Genomic DNA, 21566 nt, shown 5'->3' with positions numbered 1-21566 from the left:
AATAGATGTGTCCCAAGAAAAAAATGCCTAATAGGATAGTTCTGCAAGACCTCATCTCACTGGCTTGGGAGGCACATCCATGCAATGGTGCCAGAACAACCAATTACCAGCTCTGGCCTTCCAAAGGTAGGGAGAAAGTAAAAGGAAGAATAAATTACCTCAGAGTTGTGCATGTCTTGAAAAGTTAACTCCCTAATTTCTTGCTCTAGTGTAACAGATAGTCTTATTTTCCTGGCTCAGAGCAGAGTTTCAAAGTTAACAAAACATGTAACACCTTCGTGTCAGAAGCCTTGGAGAGCCCTTGAGCAGCCCTCCTCTGCTGACATGTCACTTTCCAGCCCTGCTGGAAAAAAACTAATGGGAAAAGACAAGCTACCCAGCAGACAGCACCCACCTGATGGCCACATGCTCTCGATAATCCAGATCATAATTTCGCAGGGAGTCAGCACAGGATTCCCTCAAGACCCCTTGCTGCTGCAGGCGAGATGGCACAGTGAACTGGTGCACAGAGGCGTTGGGCTGCGCGGTGGTGTGGTAGGGAGGAGGGATGCTGTTACTGGTCTCACTGCGATAGTCACTGTCTCGGTCATCCACAGCACTGTCAGCATCTTCAAAAGCTGAGAAACAAAAGCAGTTAAGAACACAGCTCTTGTTGCCTTGCTGGGAGAGCGAGGCCCATTTATTTTTTAAAGAAAGACAAAAAGCACTATTTCTGCTTTAGATGTATCTCCATCTGGTAGCTGGTTATAACCTCCACTTCTCTCCAGTATGTACCCAGGAATTCCAGTGATCACTTCCATACTCTCCCACTTCCTACCGTAGCAGTTTATTTCTCTTTAGTCATGCCTAATAAGCAGATTAAGACATTTTTATTTAAAACAAAAGAACAACAACAAAAAAAAAAAAACAATACCCAAAATTTCAGGTTCTGTGCGGCTGTCTTAACGAGCATTTAGATACTAAGGAAACAAATCCAGAATGTAAACATCCCTTTATGGAATGGAGCTCTTTCCTGGAGACTTTTCAACCTGTAACAGTATCTCCTCAGCATCCTTAACCAGTATTCTAAGGTTCTTGATAATTTTTTGTCGTGCCTTTTTTTTTTTTTTTTTGTAAAAGTATTAGTTGCAGAAACCAGTGAAAAGCACTCAGTAGGAAAACCAGAAAAACTGGGAGGGCAGCTCTGCTTATAAACAATTACACTTCTTCTTATAGGGGAAATATTGCTACAGTTAACACGCACAGGCCCATTACTTTAAGTTTAGTGATCAAGACTAATGATAGCCTTCACAAAGGAAAAAGCTCCTTTCCAGTCAGTCCCTCTCCCCATAGAAACACTTCTGCTTGCTAACCCTTCAGAAAAAGAGAATGCAGAGTTATCAAAAAGTCTCAAAAATAAAAATATTAGTGTCCAGCTGTGTTTGGCTGTGCAGGATGCAGGACCATCTTTGAAAGCTTAAAGTGAAATATACACACCGTATGGCAGGGGAGTGCACCGTTTACATGCTTAAAACAAAAGCAAATAAGGATCAGCCATTATTCACTCTGTCCACCACCAAAAGTCAGTCTGAAAAGGACAGTAAAATGAAAGCCCTCTCTGGTAATTTATTCAATAGCACGTGCCCTACACAGCCATTCACCTTGAGGCTGAACAAGAGTGAAAGTGCTGGTTTCATGCCACATCTTTAAAAACATTTAATTGCTGAAATTCCAAGGAGATGCAAAGCAGCATCAGGGAACACCCTTTTCTTCCATTGGTGCTTCCCACACCTCCACTTTAATTTCCGTCTTTTTAATCTAGGTTAAAGTTTGTTCTTAGTGATATTTTCAGTTCTCTTCCAACTGAGTAAGATTGTATGACTGCACTAAAGTGATGGAAGAGTAGGAAACAACCCCTGCAGAAAACAGATCTGCAAAATACAAACCACTTGAAAAAGCCTGGCTCTGCTCTTTTAAGTGCAATCAATTCAATTTAATTGTCCACAGCTAAAATGGAGTTCAGCCTCCTAATTTTTAGTAGTATAAATGCTGCATAGTTCTTGTCAGTCTCTAGCCAGCTAAACAGAAATTAATAGCAATTGTATACTGCTTCATTCTACTTTATTAAAAGCACAATGTATTCCAATGTTATTACAGTTCAGTGCTTAGGAGAAACACTTAAGACATGCTACTTAAAAATTATACAATATGCCAAAGTGCTAAACGTCTCTGAGAAGCACCAGACTTCTAGTCTGTGGAGCAAGGGCTGATCTGTGTGTAGATCACAAGGCACAGCACCATCCTCAGAACGATAATGAGCTATTAGTCAGCCAAGCAATGTCATTGCTGAACACTTGAGCCACTACCATCTAATGCACAACAATTACTTTTATTGGGACAGAAACACTGTTTCAAAGAGCTTGCTGATGCCTCACTTGCTGCTTGCCTAATTTCTTCTTCCCATCAGATTTAACTCTCATTTGAGGTAAAGCCTAAATAAGGTATGATGCAAACAAAGTTCTTCCAGCTGAGGCTGCATCATCATTGTAAGTGCTTGTAGGGACCTAAGGCAGCCCAGCTGAGATGCAAGTTCAGGATCTGGTAAAAGACAGCAGACCAACAGATTTATGGATAAACAATTTATCTCAGCACAAAAGTATAATAAATACAAATCAGTAGTACAATTCTCTGGGTCAAAACAGAGGGAATATAGTAACTCACTAGAAATGGAATAAACAATACCAGGGTATGCAAAGACTTACACAATCACGTTTATGAGGAAGCAGCACACAGCTTCTTTGGGTCAGCAAGTCTGGACAGCCAGTGGGCTCAGACATTTCCAGATTCCCTGATCAGACAGACTGTTGCAGAACTACCTGGATTTGTTAACCAGTCATGGCATCTCACCTCTACACTATCAAACAAAGATTTCCCATATGAACCACAGTATCTTGAGGCAACACTTAAAAATAGCTGGGTAGCTTAAATGTAAATGTTAATCAAAATGTTAAGCATTTACAGCATATGTGTTTCTAAAAGGTGGCACTAGAATATCTCCTAGTTCTTACTGGTGTTTAGCATGAGGAAGTCTCTTAGAGATCATGACATAAAATGCCTCCCCAATTACATGTTTAAAGGAAGCAAGGCTCCAGCTACTATAAACATCAAAGAGACAGGAAGCCATTGTTTCCCCAGTGTGAGCCAGGCACCTACAGCATCCATAGATGTTAATACTAGGCACAAATCCTCAACTGACTCATAAATAAGGGCCAACTCCAGAAATTCTTATTCATGCTGATCTGCATCTACCCTATGAGCAATCTCACTTGGTTTAACAAAAGCATTCAGAAATTAAGACATTGCTTAGTCTGATTAAAAGCAACAAAACCTGGCCCATATGTGGCCTCTAGCACATTAGCTTTGCAATAAAGTATACTGTGAAATGCCTGTGCATTGTGATGATCTCTTCCATTAACATACTTGAAATTAACACCCTTCAAATTTTATCTAAGCAAGACACTGACAAGAACTTAAAGAAGCAGCTTTGGGAATGCAGCATCCCTTCAAAAGGAGGGGCCAGGCATTACAGTCCATGTAATAAAAGACATCAATGTTTCAGCAAAATGTCCCTCACATAAGCACGGTGTGATAAATTCAAGCACTATCTTCTTCAAACAAATGATATACTAAGTCTTCCACGAGGAAAGTTGTAGCTTAGCTTCATTCTCTGAAGATCAATTAATTAGTGACAAGATACATAACAATAAACATAAAAAGCAAATAATTCTTTTACCCCAGTTTGAGAAAATTTACATGTACCAAAGAGCTCCCAAAGGATGAAAACTGTTTCTCTGTTGTGGGACCCACTGAGTGGAGAGTGGGGGGTAAGGCTGAAGGACAGGGCAGAAGCATGCTGTTCATTGTATAGTAATTGAATATTCATGCATATAAGCAGCATAAGAAGACCACCTATTGGACAGTTACATCACACAGTAGGATTTTACAAAGAGTGAGGAAAATCAATAAAGGAGATAGATAGCTTCTCTGAAACAAAATGCCTTCTAGAAACCCTGTTATTCCTCCCCACTCCTGCTTCCAGAAGTTATTACACAATTGCTGCAGGGCAGGACACATCCAGCTTTTAATGTACCACCTCAAAACCATGTTGCACAGTGCTGTCACAGCAGCTCCACTAGTCACATTTAACATCAAGCTTCAGGAAGGGAAAGAAAGCTAACAGAAAAATTATTACAGGTGGCTTGATGAATGCACATTCAGAAGTGTTTTTGTTGTTTTAAGGTCCCAACGCACAGCAGGAGCTCCTCTCAAAAGATCACACTCAGTTAAAATTGCCCCCTGATTTCCCAGCAGCAAGTTGTTACCAGGTTTTAGGAGCTGAGGTCCAGTTCCTAAGCTTAATTATTCTCCACAAACTTGAACAAAAATTAGAGGAAGAGCAGTAAGTGCACAACACTGGGGAAGAGGGAGGTTCATGCAAGGTTCTCTGTCCTAAAACCCCTACTGCTTCTGCAAAATAAGCTGAGCTTCTCACAGCTTTTAACTATTTTTAAAACTGTAGAAGATAACGAAGTGTCCTAGCTGAAGGAAGGACTTCCAGTCCAAGCCCAGAAGAGATCTCTATGGGCTCCACAGCAGGGCCTTTGCAACTCACCTTTCCCAGCCTTCATCCATTTAAATTCCTTTTCACAATAGCAGCCAACAAGTCTCAGACCCCAATACTCCATCTTCTATCAAACCACAGTCACTTCTGACTATCAAGTAAACTCTCTGAAATCTTACAACCAAAATGCATACAAGTTTAAGCAGGACTATTGAAGTAAGAAGTGAGGGGAGAAATCTCAAAAGGATAGGACATTTTTTTAGGCTCTTCTATAGCTTTCCATACCAAAATGCTTTTGAGCAATGACTAAAGGGCAACTTCACAGGTCACTGGTCCATGCTACAGCCCTAACCACTTAAAAATATTAGAAATCTGCATAATTTTAAAACAGCAAGCAAGCAATACTCAGTCCTTAGTTTGAGAGCTTTCATAACCTTGTTTTTCCCACTTAAAACTACTTTCTGCTGCTGAAACACTCAAAAGTCAAGAACTGGACTGACAGTTAAAAATGAAAAGACTGCCCTGAATGTCTACCCTACTGCTCTAAGTCTTTCCCTTTCCTAAAATGAAACCAGGTCAGCAGCTCAGGACATCCCTTTCCTAAAGTGTCCTCTGTCCTACTGGGAAGGCTCAGCACTCCTCCTGCAAGAAGCTCTCACTGGGAGAAAGCCTTCCAGCTACCATCATACTGCTTCTGCTGCCTTCTCAGTTGCTATTTTAAGTTTACAATTCAAAGTGTTTTCTTCTTTACATCATCAAGCTAACAGAGTTTGCTTGCAAACATCACGAACACTGGCCCAACCTGTCCTGTAAGAATGCTAACATGATTTCAAGGACATCACAGGAGGGATGAACTAGAGGAACACAGGGAGCACCATGAATACAAACACCTATTAAAACAAAAACACCACACACTAACACTCCAGATAAACAGGAGAAACACCCTCTGCACAACCCTCCCAAATCTCTGACTGACCAGTGTCTAAGCACCCCATTTCCTTCCCAATAACACAAAACTGGGGAAAAAAAATAAAGCTACTTAAGACACTAATCTTTGTTTTAGCAGTACACAAATTTTAGTTAATTCTCAGTTATCCTATCACACCTCTGAAAACAACTGAAAACAATTGAGGCATCCAAAACTGACAGTGTGAGGATGTTGGTCAACACTGTTGATACCAAAAGAACTTGTGGTCTGATCAAAGACAGAAGAATAAGGGGGACAAACCATGTTGTGGGACAAGAAATCAGAAAGTCGCTGGTAGAAGACTTCTAAAACGCAGAACAAGTCCATATGTGAAACGCACCGTAACATCAGCTGGGTATTAGGCTTAAGTAACTTGGCTGCAGTTCAGTGTCCTCTCCAAATTCCACTGGAAAAGCTTCAGGCAAAACCTTCTCTCTGCTGGCAGTGGTTACAGTCACCCTTCTTTGCCTGCCCCTCCTCCCCCCTCAGCAATGCACCCTCACTCTTATTTTTGACAAAGGGAACAGAAACATTTGGTTTAAGATGGATGGATTAATCTTTGCACGACCTACATGCAGTAGAAGCCATGCACTGTAGCTTAAGCAGAAGCTTTGCTTGTTGGAACTTGTGGCACTTCCAGAAAGCGAAGATGCTTCATGCACATTTTCTGGAAAAATTCACAAAAAACATTTAGCTGTGTGGCCTCTGTAAGAATTCACACACCAGTCTTCAGCTGCAGCCATGAGGTCCACATAACAGACAGCTGCAGAACCTAAGTTTTACCTTTTTGAGTCTGGTAAGCACTAGTTAAAGAAAAGCCCTACCACTTCTACCACAGTACTAATATGCTACAATACCTACAACCCTTGCGTCACTCTGGTGTTCACCAGCCATTTCTGCTGTTAAATTTGCTCATATTTGTAGTATTTGGAATTTCTGTGGTCACTTCCAGCATATCTTTCCACTTTAGTAAAGCAGTCACTACAGATTCCCTTGTGTTTCTCAGTTACTGGCAACACTGACTTGATGTTACATGGGTATGAAGACCAACACAAAAGAAGGGTACACAAAGAAAAATGGTATCATCTTTACAGGAAAACACACACAGACCAATTATGCCTTTCTATCCTCAAATTCCAGTAAATGGCACAAGCAACTTATTTAAAACATGGCCAAAACAAAACTTAAACAGTTAAAAAAATGGACAGCCATCCACACAAATAGGAAGATTCATCAACAGAATATACAATGGAACAGATTTTCTATATGCATGAATATTTCCGCTTCCCTTGTACTGCAGCATGCTGCATCACTATAGGATCAGAAAATTTGCAAGAAATCAAACTGTTACGTACTCAGCTGCTCTCCCCATCCGAAATAACTCCAGTTGCCTGCATGTAACACAAATGGCAGCAAAGAATAGGAATGGAGAAATAAAGCTTAGAAAAGCAAACCACAAGCATACTTTTCATGTATTTAAAATGCCTCAGAGATGAGCTTGAAAATGTAAGAGAATTTTTTTTCTTTACAAATACAACATTACATTTATTTTGGGGCTTAGGCTTCACTGTCCAGTTTGCTCATAAGACACTGAAGATTAGTATCACTATAAGCTTCAGGAATAATTAAGCAATGATGCATTTATTAACACAAGTAAACAAAATGTATATCAACACAGTATGTATCAAGAGCAGTTAAACATTTTATTTTCTAGTACACACATTATGAGGATTACAGACAGAATGTCCCAGAAACCACAGTCCAGTTAAGAGCAGTATCTGATTCTAGGCTAAACTGTGCAAGTCAAGTGGCCCAAGTTGCTTCATGCTTCTACTTCTCCCTCCTTTCCAGAACAAAGGTAACTCAGTGATGAAAGCACCACACCAGTAATTACAGTGTGAAAAACTATCTGTCTGCATGTAAAATAGAAGAGTACCTTCTTACATAGGTATAAACTGGCAAAAAAAGAGTTCTCACAGCATCCTAAGGATGCAAATAGTCTTGAGTTAATTCTACAACAGTAAGCAGTTCTCTCCATGTTAAATTACAGGTAACAACAAATTCATATTAAAGCTAACTCGCATGTTGGTAAGACAGCCAAGTTATAAATATCCATGTTGTCACCCCAAGGCCATACTCAATATGACAGAGGCAACAAACTACTACCTACAACTCTCAAAGCAGCTTAGGAACATGCACAGAACTTGCAACTCCTAGAAAAGCCGGTTCTGAAGTTTTTGTTGAAGATAGTGTGTAAAAAAATGCTTTGAAAAGTGAAATTTTACAGGAGTGTTGATATGTAAGTGCAGCAGGCAATACATACATCTGCACATGCAGCCAGAGAACAAGCAAGAGCTTGTCTGTCCTGACAACCAGCCTCATCTCTAGCCACCAGTCAGGCACACATTTCCAGGAAGGGGATAGCTCAAAGGATTCAACATATCCCTTCCCTTGTCTTCATTAACAAAGTTAGGATGGGTTATTTCTTACTTTTAGCTAAAACGAAAAAAAATGGTTCTCAAAGAAAAAAAAAAATCTTTGTCACGGGATCAGCTCTTCAATGACTGGCTCTGGTGACTGACTTGGCTTCCCAAGGCTTTAGTCTCAGTGCACATGTACTACACAGGGAAGCTGGTGCCACTTTGATTATATGGGGGGGAAAAGATGAGCACAAAAGAAAAAATAATGGACAAATGTGGACTACTACAAGAGAAGGAAAAAAAAAGGGGGGGAAGAAAAAAGAAAATCTGCATTCAGTCTTCTCTCCTTATCTCAGAACTAAAGGTGAATCAAAGCTACAAGGTTGTTCCTTCCTTCTCAGACATAAAATGTTTACAAAGCAATACTGTTCCTCATATACATCTCAGAACTTGCACGGTTCCTGGACTCTAGGCTCTCACACACATTGTGCCTTGCAGAGGCACAGCCATAGCTCAAGTTTAAATGACAGTTCCACTATTTAATAGGACTTCAAAGGTAAGTCATTCCCTTCTGACTCCTACAGAAGTAATCATAGAAAAATAAAAGAGACAAGACATGTATGTTTGCTTTGGTCACTAAATGAATCAGCTCTGACCAAGTATGTGCATGGACAAATTCAATGATATTTTTTTACTGGGTTGATCTAGAAAGAACCACATCTTATACTGGTGTAATGCTGAATACACGTAGTTTCCATACAGTATAAAAGGGTTAATCCTCTACTCCCTACAGGAGTAACAAAGAAAAACTTTCTTCTTGTTTACAGAACTCAACAAGTGAGAAAAAATTAAGTCCCTAGCACCTACAGACTACAGCCCGAGACATCACAAATGCTGCTTCTCTGGCCCACAGCAGCAAGAGTGACAAACCACCACTTGGACAATGCATCTGAGCCAGCTGTTCTGGCAAGGTGAAGATGCACCCAGATGCATCAGAAGGCTGCCAGGATCCACCAGCCAGGGCTTACATGATCCTGACCACAGGACTATCATCTCAGGATTGTTTTTTATGATAAAAATCCATGGATTGCCCAATTATCAGCTTTGACAGAGACCTAAATATGTTCCAAGGGTAAAGGAGAAGAGACAAAAACGCAGCCAAGCTGGCAACGAAAACAAAAGGAAAACACATGCAGGAAAGAGAAATGAGAAATTAGAAGGTGAGACAACCAGAAGAAAGGGTACAGAAACTAGAAGCAGAAAGAGCAGAAGCAGAGAGGGACATGGCAATAAGGCTGAAGAAAAAGAGCAAGAATTTGACAGAGCTCTGCACTAAGCTTTAACTTTCAGTAATGAACAGTTCACATTAAAGAGAAAACAATTTTCTATTAATGTATAAGTCAAACAAATGCTTATGTGTATCTCATTCCTGAAAATCTCCACCTACTAACACACAGGATAGCAACTTCCGTACCTCCTTCCCTCAAAAGGTTCCTAGCTCAGTTAAACAAAAAGAAGCAAAGAGAGCCAACACTCAAGTCATTTGCAGCCTGGATTATTATTAATTATCCACAAAAACTCTGCAGCACCACAACACTCTTTCCTCAGACTACCTGCCAGTTAAACTCATGGCATTATTCACAAATGACTGCATAGGTCACACGCAAAGCAACTGGGGAACAATTTTTTTTATTATTTTTTTTTTCCCACGGAATCTCAGATACAATATCAGAGGACACTATAAATTTCCAAAACCAGTATACAGATCAGAAAAACTACAGAGCAAATGGAGTCTCCCTGCCCTGCACCTTCTCCCAAAGATAAAATTCCTAGACTAACAGCCTTTGCACAAACCACAACACAAACCACTGTTATCTGCACAGAGAGAAGCAGTGGCTCTTTAAGGGAAAACAGAAAGCCTGACCCCTGAAACCAGCTCAAACAGTTCCTAGCCCTTGCTTCCTTGACAGTAAATGGTCTGGTAAGTTGGCACAATACTACTCAAAATTTCAAACTGCAACAAGGAAGAAACCACCAAGTGCTAAAAACAAGTCCCATGGATAGGAGTAATGGTTTTAAACTGAAATATTTAAGTCAGACATTAGGAAGAAATTCTTCACCATGAGGGTAGTAAGGCACTGGAATAGATTGCCCGGGGAGGTTAGGGATGCCCCAACCCTGTTCAAGGTGTTCAAGGCCAGGTTGGATGGTGCTCTGAGCAACCTGGCCTGGTGTGCAGTGTCCCTGCTTACAGCAGGGAGGTTGGATCTAGATGATCTTGAAGGACCCTTCCAACCTTAACCATTCTATAATGCTATGACTGATTCTATGATACAAGGTATACGTTTGCATGAAAAACATTACCACCTCCCATAGACAAGAGTCCTCAAACTGACAGTTTGAACCAGCTACTTTCCTGTCTACCCTACTGCTACCAAGCTCTTTTTAAACAGCATGAAAACTCCATGACCTTTCAAAAGCAGATTAGAGTCTATTATTTTCATGCCTAAGACAAATAGCAGCTCATGCCCAAGCAAGGCAGGGTGGAGAGGAGACCAACTGCCTTCAGACACCAGCTTCTCACTCTGCAGCTTATCTCAGATTGAGAAGTTGTGTCTTGGATAACCAGGGCATGCTACTACTAGAGACTCAACTGGGAAGGCAATGCTGCAGAAGCAAGCAGAAAGAGATGCAATAACAGAGAGTAAGGGATTTTCAGCCAGAATCTCAAAACTCTGCTTTTGTTTGTTTTTACTAACACCCACTTCATTTCAGTATCTAACATTTTGGATAAAAGATGAATTTATTAAAGTTTCAACACATATGCTGCTTCATTTAAGAATCAGGAGCTAACAGTATATATCTCAGTCCTTCAGCATAGTCACAGAAGACCTGGACTGACAGTCTTGATATTCTGAAGGTTAATGAAAACAGAATTTCTTTTTAGCCTTTTCAAGTTGTTTTTCTGCTTCATAAAAATAATACACATAACCTCAAATTGTTAAGAAAAAGTCCCTTCCAGATTACCTTTGGGAACAAATTTAAACCTGTACAAACTTGAATTGAGAACACCAGGAAGTCCAGACACATAGAAAATGGAAAGTTGCAATTCTAAAAACATGCAACAACAACAACATGCATTAACACTGGAACAGATGATACAAACGAGTCAGACTAGTTACTCCATGTGCTCTTAAATACCAACAGTGTATGTCTTGGTTATCACATTATTTTGTATTCATAAGTTTCAGTACTCAAAAAAGGAGATTTCATATAAACCTCCAATTAAGGACTAAACGATGCCAGCAGCCTGGTGCCTTGGAAGCTACAACATTCTTGTCATTAACACATTTTATAAAGCACATCTAAGTTCCCACAGTCAGCAGAACACAACATATGCTTGTTCTGTGTCTCAATTATGCAACTATTCAAGGAGGAACTCCTCCTCCTCACTTCACACTGTCAAGCCTGGATCAGCAGGGACACTGTAGAAAAACAGAATATTCCAAATTTTTAATGCAGTTTAATTTGATTGCCTGCATGCCATTTTGCTTAATTTCTGTTTACAAGTCTCTGAGCTTGGCTGGGACCTAATGACCCTGTCAGAACATTACTATCTACTGCTGTCCACTGCTTACAGTCATGACAATAAATTGTTTATTCCTCCTGCCATATCCCATGCTGAGTGAAGACAGAGAGCATCTAAACAAGTTTATAAAAGCAAACTGAGCCCAGGGAATCACACTATATTTATTGCTGGTGAAGTCCTGTTTATAGAACAGTAAGAGAGCTTGGAAGGTCCTGGTCAGTTCTTTCTTTTAGGTTTTATAAACCTCCTTTTCCCCTGGCTAAGACCCTCAACAGTGCACTCAGACCTCAGATTCCATAAAAACGTACATACTTCCAGTATTCAAGATACTTCCCAAAATTTAACACATGGTATTTTACTGGAATAAGCTTCCAAAATACAAAACAAATATCAAACAGCTTTTTAAAACCAAGTAAAATTTTCAGTAAGCAGGATGAGTAAGAGGCATTCCTAACAAGTACCACTATTTCCATGTCAGTTCTGGAACACCACAGGTGAGGGCTAAGACCTCTGCACAAAAGGAGTCCAGAAGACACAGGAGGGAAACAAGCTGGAGGAGGTGAAAGAGGCAGAGGACAGGCACTAGAGTATGACAGTAGAGTACTGTCTTTCCTTATCACTCCCTCTTTTTCACCTCAGTTTACTCTATTTTAGCATTCAGCTTGTGCTGAAATTCTGGAGTGTTTTATGTCACTAAATGAAATAGCCCTTCTGGACACTTTTACTATGGCTAAACAAAATCAGATTGAGAGTTGAGAACATAAGCAGGGCTTGGATCACCATCAGATCATTCAGAGTATTCACAAAGTTTTTACAAACCTGTGCAACTCAATGATAGTAAAAAGAATCAAGCAGAGGGCCACTTGATTTTAACTTCCCTAGCAAAACTGTAACATTTCTATTGTGGCAGTAATATAAAACACAGCTGTCTCATCTAACAAATTTCTGGGCCACCAAGTCACACAGACTGTTTGGCTAAGAGATGTACACAGAACAGCCAGCAGAAGTTTTCTGTACTCCTCATGAGACACTTGGACCATAGTGGATCACCTAACATTACGTGTATGCATAATAGCAAAGAAGAACATATTGTTGCACAGCTGCTGGGCTAAAATATCAGGTGCCTTTTTTTCTTCTGATTTTCAATTGTGAACTTTCAGTACAAGCCTCATTGCTCCACAACACACATTTACGGCTAGCTGGTGTATAGAGCCAAGCAATAATTTTTCTATCAGTTAAAAATATTTCATCCAATTTTTAAAAAGGTAACAACATTCAAATTAATTTTCTGTTATTGCTATGACATTAAAGGATGACTAAAAATGTTTCAGAAGCCTTAAAAAAATCCCCAGCAGGAAAAAAAAAGAAAAAAAAAAAAAAGGAAGAAGCATTCCTGAAGAGCACTAAGCAAGTTATGAAACCTAGAGTGATTAGCCAAGCATTTAGTTTTTTGATCACTGGTTATAGAGAAACATGGCAGTATCAGCAGTGTTCAGTATCTCAGGAAGAGGTTTCAGCCTGGGGCTTATTTAAAAGTCAAAGCTTTATTTCCTTGGCAACACCTTTCATAGTACAGCATATACTCTAAGAAGCAACAACTAACAACGTACATTTAGATGATCAACAGCAAAGTCACAGATCTGCTCCCCTCTAGAGTTCAGCAGCAAGTAAGTTTTTGTTACTGTCTAAACTCCTAATATAGCCAGTGTATGTATTTTTAGCTTCCATTTGCTGAGCCCTTTCCCATAGTAATATCCAGTCCTGTAGTAGCAGCTTTATCCTAAAAATGCAGACATTTTAGAGTAAGACCTTGAACCTGCGTTCCTGCAAGCAAGAGCTGCCAGTCATCCAGAAACAGAGAAGCTGGGGAACTCGCTTTCCCAGCCCATCAGCAAACTAACACAAAACAGCTCATTCAATGGTTTAATTTGTACAAAAAGAGTAGTTTTTGCCTCTGCATAGCTTCATTTAAAAAAAAAAAAATACTCTTTCATGTGTCGTTTTTGGAATTACACTGAACATATTCTGAGGACTGTGGTAACGCTTTCTGTTTGCACTGTGGTGGTGGTTTTACTCATACTAGAGCATAGCTCTTCAATGACTTCAGCAGGCTCTTCAGTGTCACCTACCCTTGAGAAGTTTAAAATAATTATTGAATTACCTCTCCCTTACTCTTCTCAGAACAGCCTGGTCTGGAGATTCTGTAGGTATTTGCTGACCTCTGTTGCTTCCAAGTGCAGAAGCAGGCTGGTAACCAGAAAAAACACAGCAAGAATCTAGAGGTTCGACATACAGCTGCACAAGGAGGGCAGTATCACTCCCCAGCAACTGCAGCTGGATGTACTGCCTCCCACTGCACTGTTACAGACCTTACACCATTATCAACAGTTATAATACTCCGTTTGTGGCCTGCTTAAAAGCATTTTGATGCTGCCTAGCCTTGAGAATCTCATAGAGCACATAAATTTTTTTATATATTGTTACCAAGGAGGGGAAAAAAAATAATTTCTTAATAGGATGTCATTTCTGTACATAGTCTGCTACAGGGTCAATTCTCTCAGTTAAACACTGGTGCACAGCAAACCACCATCTTCTTTGACTAGAATAAACAACAGGTTTCAACAACAGCACAAGATGGCATGCTCAAATCAGTATGCATGTAACCTTGGATGGCTATGACTTCATTACATGAAAACAGGCTACAATGCATATCCTGCCAATGAAGCTCTTCAGGCAAGAGCTTTACTCAGCTGCCTCAGACCCACAGCCTGCCCAGACCTGTGCTGTTGGTGCCGTCACCGCTGCCAGAACTGAAACACCTGTGCTCTGTAAATCCTAGCAGCAAGACTCAAGAGCCCCAACCTGATGGCACAGTAAATGGCAGCATAAAGATGCTAGTCTCCACAGTGCAGCACCCCAAACTCAAAAATCAGTGTGGATGTCATCAGGTCTTGCTGGGGAGTCAGGAAAAAGGAGACAGTCATCTGGCTTTGTGGCAGACAAAGCTCCTCATCAGTGCCATGGAAAGCACCATCATCTCAGAATTAGTCTGTGCAGAGGAGCATGCAAGTCTTACAGATTAATCAGTGGAATTTGAGCTCCTAAAAAGAGAACTAATGGGCACTGGGAACAAAACCTGCCATAGTCAGTTTTTAGCACTTTTGAAATAATAGTGAATGTGCAGATATTAAGAAAATTTTGCCTTACATATCTTGCAGAAACAGATTTCTTCAAATATCAGTGGGAAATAAGGAACAGTAAGACAAATTCATCTGGCACCAAATGACACCCATCCCTATAATGGATATAAAACATTTTGCCAGCTAAGAGGAGATAAAAAAGCTGACTATGTATATACAACAAACCTGTAGCATTTTTTTTCCTGTGTGCATATGCACACAGATACAGACACATTCCAGATAGTATTTCAGGTTCCTTCTCACCCTCCTGGAGATGTTGCCTTGTTTTCTCTCTGATCTACTGGCAGACCAAGCACAGGATAGCTTTGGTTCTTTTTCTTGGTATACCACTGTATCGGAAAAGGTGGGTTTTTTCATTATGGTATCAACTCACAACCCAGAGCCAAGCAAAAAATTTACCTGCTTCTGAATTAAAAAACAAACCAACAAAAAACAACAACAACAAACCCTGCAATTTAAAAAACAAAACAAACTCACAGCCCTGGTAGATAAGGATTTTACAGAACAAAAGCCATGCATGACACAACTGTGGTGTGCTGTGGTCCATCAGGGTCCTAATGTGAAAAGAGTAACATCACAGACTCAAGGAAGTGGGAAAAACAAACAACAGCAATCCTAAAGCAAGGAAGGAAGGATAAAGTATTCTCAGAAAGATTATCAAAGATGAGAGGACAGATATAACTGGTCAATTCAATGACACTTAGGTTACCTTTTCTGACAATCATACTCAACAAACCTGCTCTCTTACAGATTTGTAAAATTCCTGACAGAAGGTATAGGTCGGTGTTTACTGGAACTGATACTAACTAAGACTAACAAATCTTTTCCTCAAAGACAGAGGATACTTGTCTCATCCCAGTTTGCATGGTATCTGCTCCAAGTCAGAGCTGCTTTTAAAGTACTGATAGAATGACTCATTTAGGGATCATAACAGACTCATGTTGACAGAAACTATCTTGAGCATACAAGGAAAATAAATCTATACCTACCACAATAAATAACTGAAGAGTTATTGACTCAATTGATTCCAAAGTAATCAAGTAACATTTTTTCAATCTGCTTCATTTAAAATGAACTTCCAGACAACACAAGGTTGCTTCCTTTTTAATTTACATCCAATTTCAGTTGCAGGTAAAGGCAAATATGAAGATGCTGCAATTATCCAACAATGAGGTATCAGGAAATTAAAAATTATTATTACACTTAATAGAAATGCAAACAAAATGGGATCCACAGAAAGTAGTGCTCTGCTAATTGCTTGGGATCACTTAAAGTTGAATCAACTGGAAGCATGTGATCTTTCTGGGCTGGAAGAAATATACAGGGAAGCACAGAAGTTGTGAGGTAAAAATGAAATGGCTAAATATGATGAAGGGAGAAGAAGGAAGTGTCAAAATCAGTATGGCTTAGAAAAGGCTGTCTATATAAGAAAAGATCCATTTGCCTCATCTAAGGATATGTAGGAAGCCCAAATCCCCTATTACCTCAGAAATCATGGGTCATACTCTTCTAAGAGCAAAGCAACATTTGAGACTGTGGAAGTGGGTATGGAAGCTTCCTAATCTCCAGAAAAATTAAAGTGCCTAATTTAGGCTGAGATTTCCCATGGCACCATGCCAAGGTACCAGCCCACACATGACCAGAGATGAAACCCACCCTCCCAGACCAGATGCTGGCCTTCAGATAAGGCTCTGCTCTTCTCTCACACCCTGATCCATCCTTCTTCCCCTCTTTACGTAGTGGAGATAACAGAAAATGTTGCACCCATGCAGGAGGTGGGGAATAACCACCAGACATGTATGGAAAACACAGAAGCAAAACAGGGCAGAAATTTAATCTCATTTTAAAACCTAAGTACATGTTTTTTGCCATTTAATGAACTGACCCTCCTTGCTGGAGTAGGATTTTTCCTAGCTAGAACAAAGAAGCATCTTCTAGGAGCTGCAAGAAGGCTAAGCAGGACACGAGTAGCATGTACAGATCACAGAACCACAGAATGTCCCTGGCTGGAAGAGACCTCCAAGATCATGCAGACCAGCCTTAGCTCTAACACCACAAGCTCACCAATAAACCATGACCCTAAGCACCAGGTCCACGTGACATTTAAATGCCTCCAGAGATCATGACTCCACCACTGCCCCGGGCAACCTATTCCAATGCCTGACAACCCCTTCAGTGAATAAATGCTTCCTAATATCTAACCTAAACCTCCCCTGGCACAGCCTGCATCCATTCCCTCCGGCCCTATCACATGTCACCAGGGAGAACAGGCTGTCCACCCTATCTCTCCAACCTCCTCTAAGGCAGTTGTGAAGAGCCATGAGGTCTCCCCTCAGCCTGCTCCTCTCCAGACTAAACAACCCCAGCTCCCTCAGCTGCTTCTCACAGGACTTGTTCTCTAGGCCCTTCACAAGCCTCGCTGCCCTTTTTTGGACGTGCTCCAGCACTTCTATGTCCTTCTTACAGTGAGGAGCCCAGCACTGACCACAATATTCAAGGTATATCATTACTTCTTGAAAAAACTACTCACACTCAGGAGGCTTTCTGCTCTTCCTCAATATCTAATGTCTTGCCCAGCTCATTCTGTCCTGCTGCCAGCAGCGGTCACATCTCAACTAGCACACCACGATGGAAAATTGCTTGAGTCTTGTAAATGTTCTTGAGGTTATTTTTATTATAACTAAATATATATAAAATATTTATATGCATGGTAAGCAAGAATACCCCATACTGAATGTGTTTTAGCTTAGGGAAGGACATACACCCTGTTCCAATGCAAAAGGGGGTTGAGCTCCTGCGTCACATGCAAAGGTCAGGTCAGCTTTCAATAGAGACATAAATACACCATCTGTGTTGAACTCTCAAGTTCAAAAGGGCTACGCTACATTCAGGCAAGCATAGATTATGCATAGATTGATGCAGGCAGAGTTCATTTTTCAAAAGTCCTTCTGCATGAAATGTCTATTTGATATTTTTCCATGTAAATAATTATATATTCATAGATGCTGGATATTTGCAGGCAGTAGGTAAGCAAGAGTACATGCAGTGCCACAAGCTTTATTGAATTACTAGAAAATTCCTAAATACATTAACCACCTATTTATGTTAAATATTTAACATCCATTCTAGTAACTGTTTTAATCCCATGAATTATTAAATCAAGTCTTACGTGATATCGATTGTTCAAAGCAGGGGCCTTCAATTAATTATTGTAAAAGGTCACTTTCTAGCAAAATGCAACCCGTAAACAGGACACAAAGAGGACAGCTGCAGTTCTGCTCTTTGCTATGTCTATTTGCAAGACCTGAGCTGGTCCTCTAGGGAAAAAAAACTGGCTGTAAGAGTTTGAGGATTTAACAGCACCATGCTGTGGAAACAGGTGCAGCTACTTACCCTACGCAGAGGCATTCCTCCTAATCTACTCAGCATCCCAAGACTTAGAAGAGTCAATCAAACAAAAGCAAAGGACAGGGCACACAGCCAGGAAAACTAATTTCAGCAAATGATACATTCATTGCTTGGACACCTCATATCAGACTGTTTTTCTTTGGGTTTTTGACATTAGGGATTCTGCATACTATGCTAGTATGATTTAGTAAAATATCAGTTTCTCCAACAACCTTTCTTATTTGTAGGCTTTACAAATCAGTTGTACCCTTCTGACTATTTTAAAATTAACAAAAAGTGCTTTATTCTTTACATAAACTCTTTTTAAAACACTAAGTGTTACCTAGGGTATCACTGCTGGAATACTTTCATAAAGCTTTGAACTTGCTCCAGCTAAACACCACATTCCTATTTCCTAGGCAATTGGTTAATGTCCAAGTTTTGTGAAGGATGGCTTTAAGATAACAATGACAATGCACAGATAAACTAATTCTACTCAAAAAAGGTAAACAGTAATTAATATTTCCTAATGTTAACAGTTTATAGCAATCCTATAATCAGCCTAATGGATAAACAGCCTGCAAAGTGTAATATTCACATCTTATAGGATTGGAAGTAGGGGATAAAAGATTTATTTAAATTATGAGACTTGAATTTTATTAACATTGTTGCCAAAAGTAGATAAGACACTCATAAGAGAAATCATTGAGCTTTTATCTATTACAGGTTAAAACCACTGTTTCAGAAATGTAATTTTGCAAATCATCTGATACAGTGTGCCCTAGATTATTTTTCCATCCAGGTTTTCAGAAGCATAAAAAATGCAAGATGAAATAAACAGAAATTAATAAAACTATTTTTCATCCATCAGCACAGCATTTAAAATCAGTATCAAAGAAATAAAGCATCAAGTACACAAATTTCTGGTGCACTTTAAAAGGCTACCGGCAGTACCTGTCCATTTATTCTCTTCCTCTTGAAATGTCATTTAAAAATCATAATAATATTAAACATATGATGCTTAAAGAGAACATAAGCTTAATTATATGAAAAAACTCAGCATTTTCTTACTTGCTTTGATATTACAAGGGTCTGACAATCTAGGTCACTGAATACATTTTGATTCCTGTTGCACATAAGCATATAAACAAGTTAAACACTCAATGCTTGATTTCACTTTTTAGCATCACAAGCTTGAGAACATCATTTAGCAGGACACAGTTTTGCATAACTGACAAAACATACTGGCTCCACAGAGATTTAAGCACTTCTAACAAGAAAATATTGTTCAGATATAACACCGTTTGATAGCTAACCAGAGAAGGAAATAAAGTACACTGAAAGTGGAAAAAAAAATGTTGCTAAGAAATTAAATCTCACTTACAACACTGGGAGGCAGCACTGGGCAATGGTTTCTTCTGGACTTCCTCCTGAAAGGAATACTAAAGTAGGAAAAAAAAAAAAAAAGAAGAACAAATAGAACAGTAAGAAAGCACATGGTAGCTTAAAGAAACAGCTTTCAGAGTACAGTATACCACAGATAAGAGAAAATATCCCTGGTAGCCTCGAAGCATTAAATTGTCTCTTCAATATCCATATTCAATCACACTCCCAGAAGTCTCCTCTTTTTTCATGCCAAAACCAAGTGTTAAAAAGTGCACAGCTGCTTAAGGTGAAGTCTGCTTTACTACAAGCACAGGCCCTTATCTCAATTCTGAGACCTCAAATTAGACATCTAAGACACCCGATTCTCCACACCACGATGTCACTGTGACAGGGAGCTCAGACCTGCGTGTGAGCCCATTTACAGTTAGACACTCGAGCAACAGCTTCAGCAGCTCAAAACTCATGTGGGCCTTGCCCAGTCAACAATTACAAACTCCTTTTTAATCAACTGTATATCCAAAGTGAAGAATTTTTCACCTCATTTAATACTAAATTAGGGGACACAGAGATACTTGAATTAGCCAGCTTCAATTTTTCACAAAGCTGTTACAGCATCAAAGCATTCCCTAGGGGAACACCAAGGGTTTTATTTTGTTATTCTCCTCTGTCTCATTTTACACAGAGATACAAGAAAATCAGGACAATGGAGCAAAATAATGAGAACAGTCTTTGCTAGGAAAAAAAAAGGTCAATGACAAAGGAAGTGGTGACCTTAGTAACCTGGCTGCTGCAATTTGTGCAAAATAGGGCCAGCAGACAGGCTCGTCCTGGATTCTGTAAGGATTAATGACCAGTCCTCTACATGGAAGGTGAAACCCTGCAGCCTTCCACTGTGGCTATCATCTGATCTGAGCTATTTAATATGCACATGCGACCCTGAAAGGTGGGTATTAGTCTTACCACCAGCAAACTGTCAACTCACTGAGTTAATCATGATTGTGAAAACAAGAACTGCTGGATCTCGCAGCACTGACTGACTGACCAAGTGGTGAAAGGAAATCCCTTGATGAACAACTTCAGCAGCACAGGACAATAATGGGTTCTGAACTACTATACTCCGAGACCAAATAATTGCAGTAGCTTGTTCTTTTTAAGACAGCCCAAAACCTACCAGCAGTCCCAAAAAGAAAACTGAATATTAAGAGGTTTTAGGAATAAAGCCTGGAAAACATTTTTATGACACCATATAAACTCCAAATGAACCTGCTTCTTGAATACTGGTCTGTACCCATTGTCTTAAACAGAGATATCTCAACTTAATGCAAAGAAAAGGCACAAAGTTATCCTGTACTAAATCTCACTATGCAGACTAGGCCTTTGCAGCCCCAAAGCCATGCAAGAAGGTGAGGTCTGGAAAGCTGAGTGACAGAGTGGATGGACAAGGACCAGTGATGTAGTTTATCCAAATAAGCCTGCCTTCAGCTGGTTTCACAACACAGGGTTTGTTTGCTCAGAGCAAGTAAGATATTTCATGAGGCAAGGCACAATTAAGGTGCTGAACTCCTTTGCTACAGTATAACTGACATGGGTGCCTCCAAAAGGTCACTGACATCCACAGACGAAAAAACCACCACCTGTTGTTAAACACAACGATGAGGTCCCTGGCTCTGGAAGTTCCTGAGCTACAAGTCACTGCAAATTACAGGAATATGCAAGGAAGATATCATCCCGACTGGTTCACTGTCAGACATGGACCAAGATGAACCTTAGGTCAGGCCCTGCACAGGTGTTCTTACATTTTTTCATTTTCTCACTGGTGACAGGGAACATCCATAATAAATTTGAGATCATTAGGTCACAAACATTGAGACTACTCTATATTGTGACAGTGTTTGATAAAAGCATGCAGATGGATGGCACTGGAGGAAAGGCCAGCCTCACAAAGCTCAGGACATCTCTCAGCAAGCATCAGTTCAGTAGAGCACTAGAGGGCACCTCTGCCCCGCTGAAGTACCTG

General features: G+C 40.0%; 1 protein-coding gene across 1 annotated transcript in view; it reads right to left on the bottom strand.

Moving 5' to 3' along the window:
* Positions 1–21566, bottom strand: part of UNC13B (unc-13 homolog B) — a 219650-nt gene that overhangs the window by 148376 nt on the left and 49708 nt on the right. Inside the window, exons 7-8 of the mRNA XM_051642006.1 lie at positions 19548–19605; positions 395–617 (exon numbers count right to left, since the gene is read on the bottom strand). Coding sequence (XP_051497966.1) covers positions 395–617; positions 19548–19605 — 281 coding nt within the window. The remainder of the gene's footprint in view (positions 1–394; positions 618–19547; positions 19606–21566) is intronic.

Source organism: Apus apus, chromosome Z (genome assembly GCF_020740795.1).
Source record: "Apus apus isolate bApuApu2 chromosome Z, bApuApu2.pri.cur, whole genome shotgun sequence".
Lineage (NCBI taxonomy): Eukaryota > Metazoa > Chordata > Aves > Apodiformes > Apodidae > Apus > Apus apus.
The sequence above is the reverse complement of the archived record's forward strand: the minus strand, read 5'-3'. Positions and strand labels throughout refer to the sequence as shown.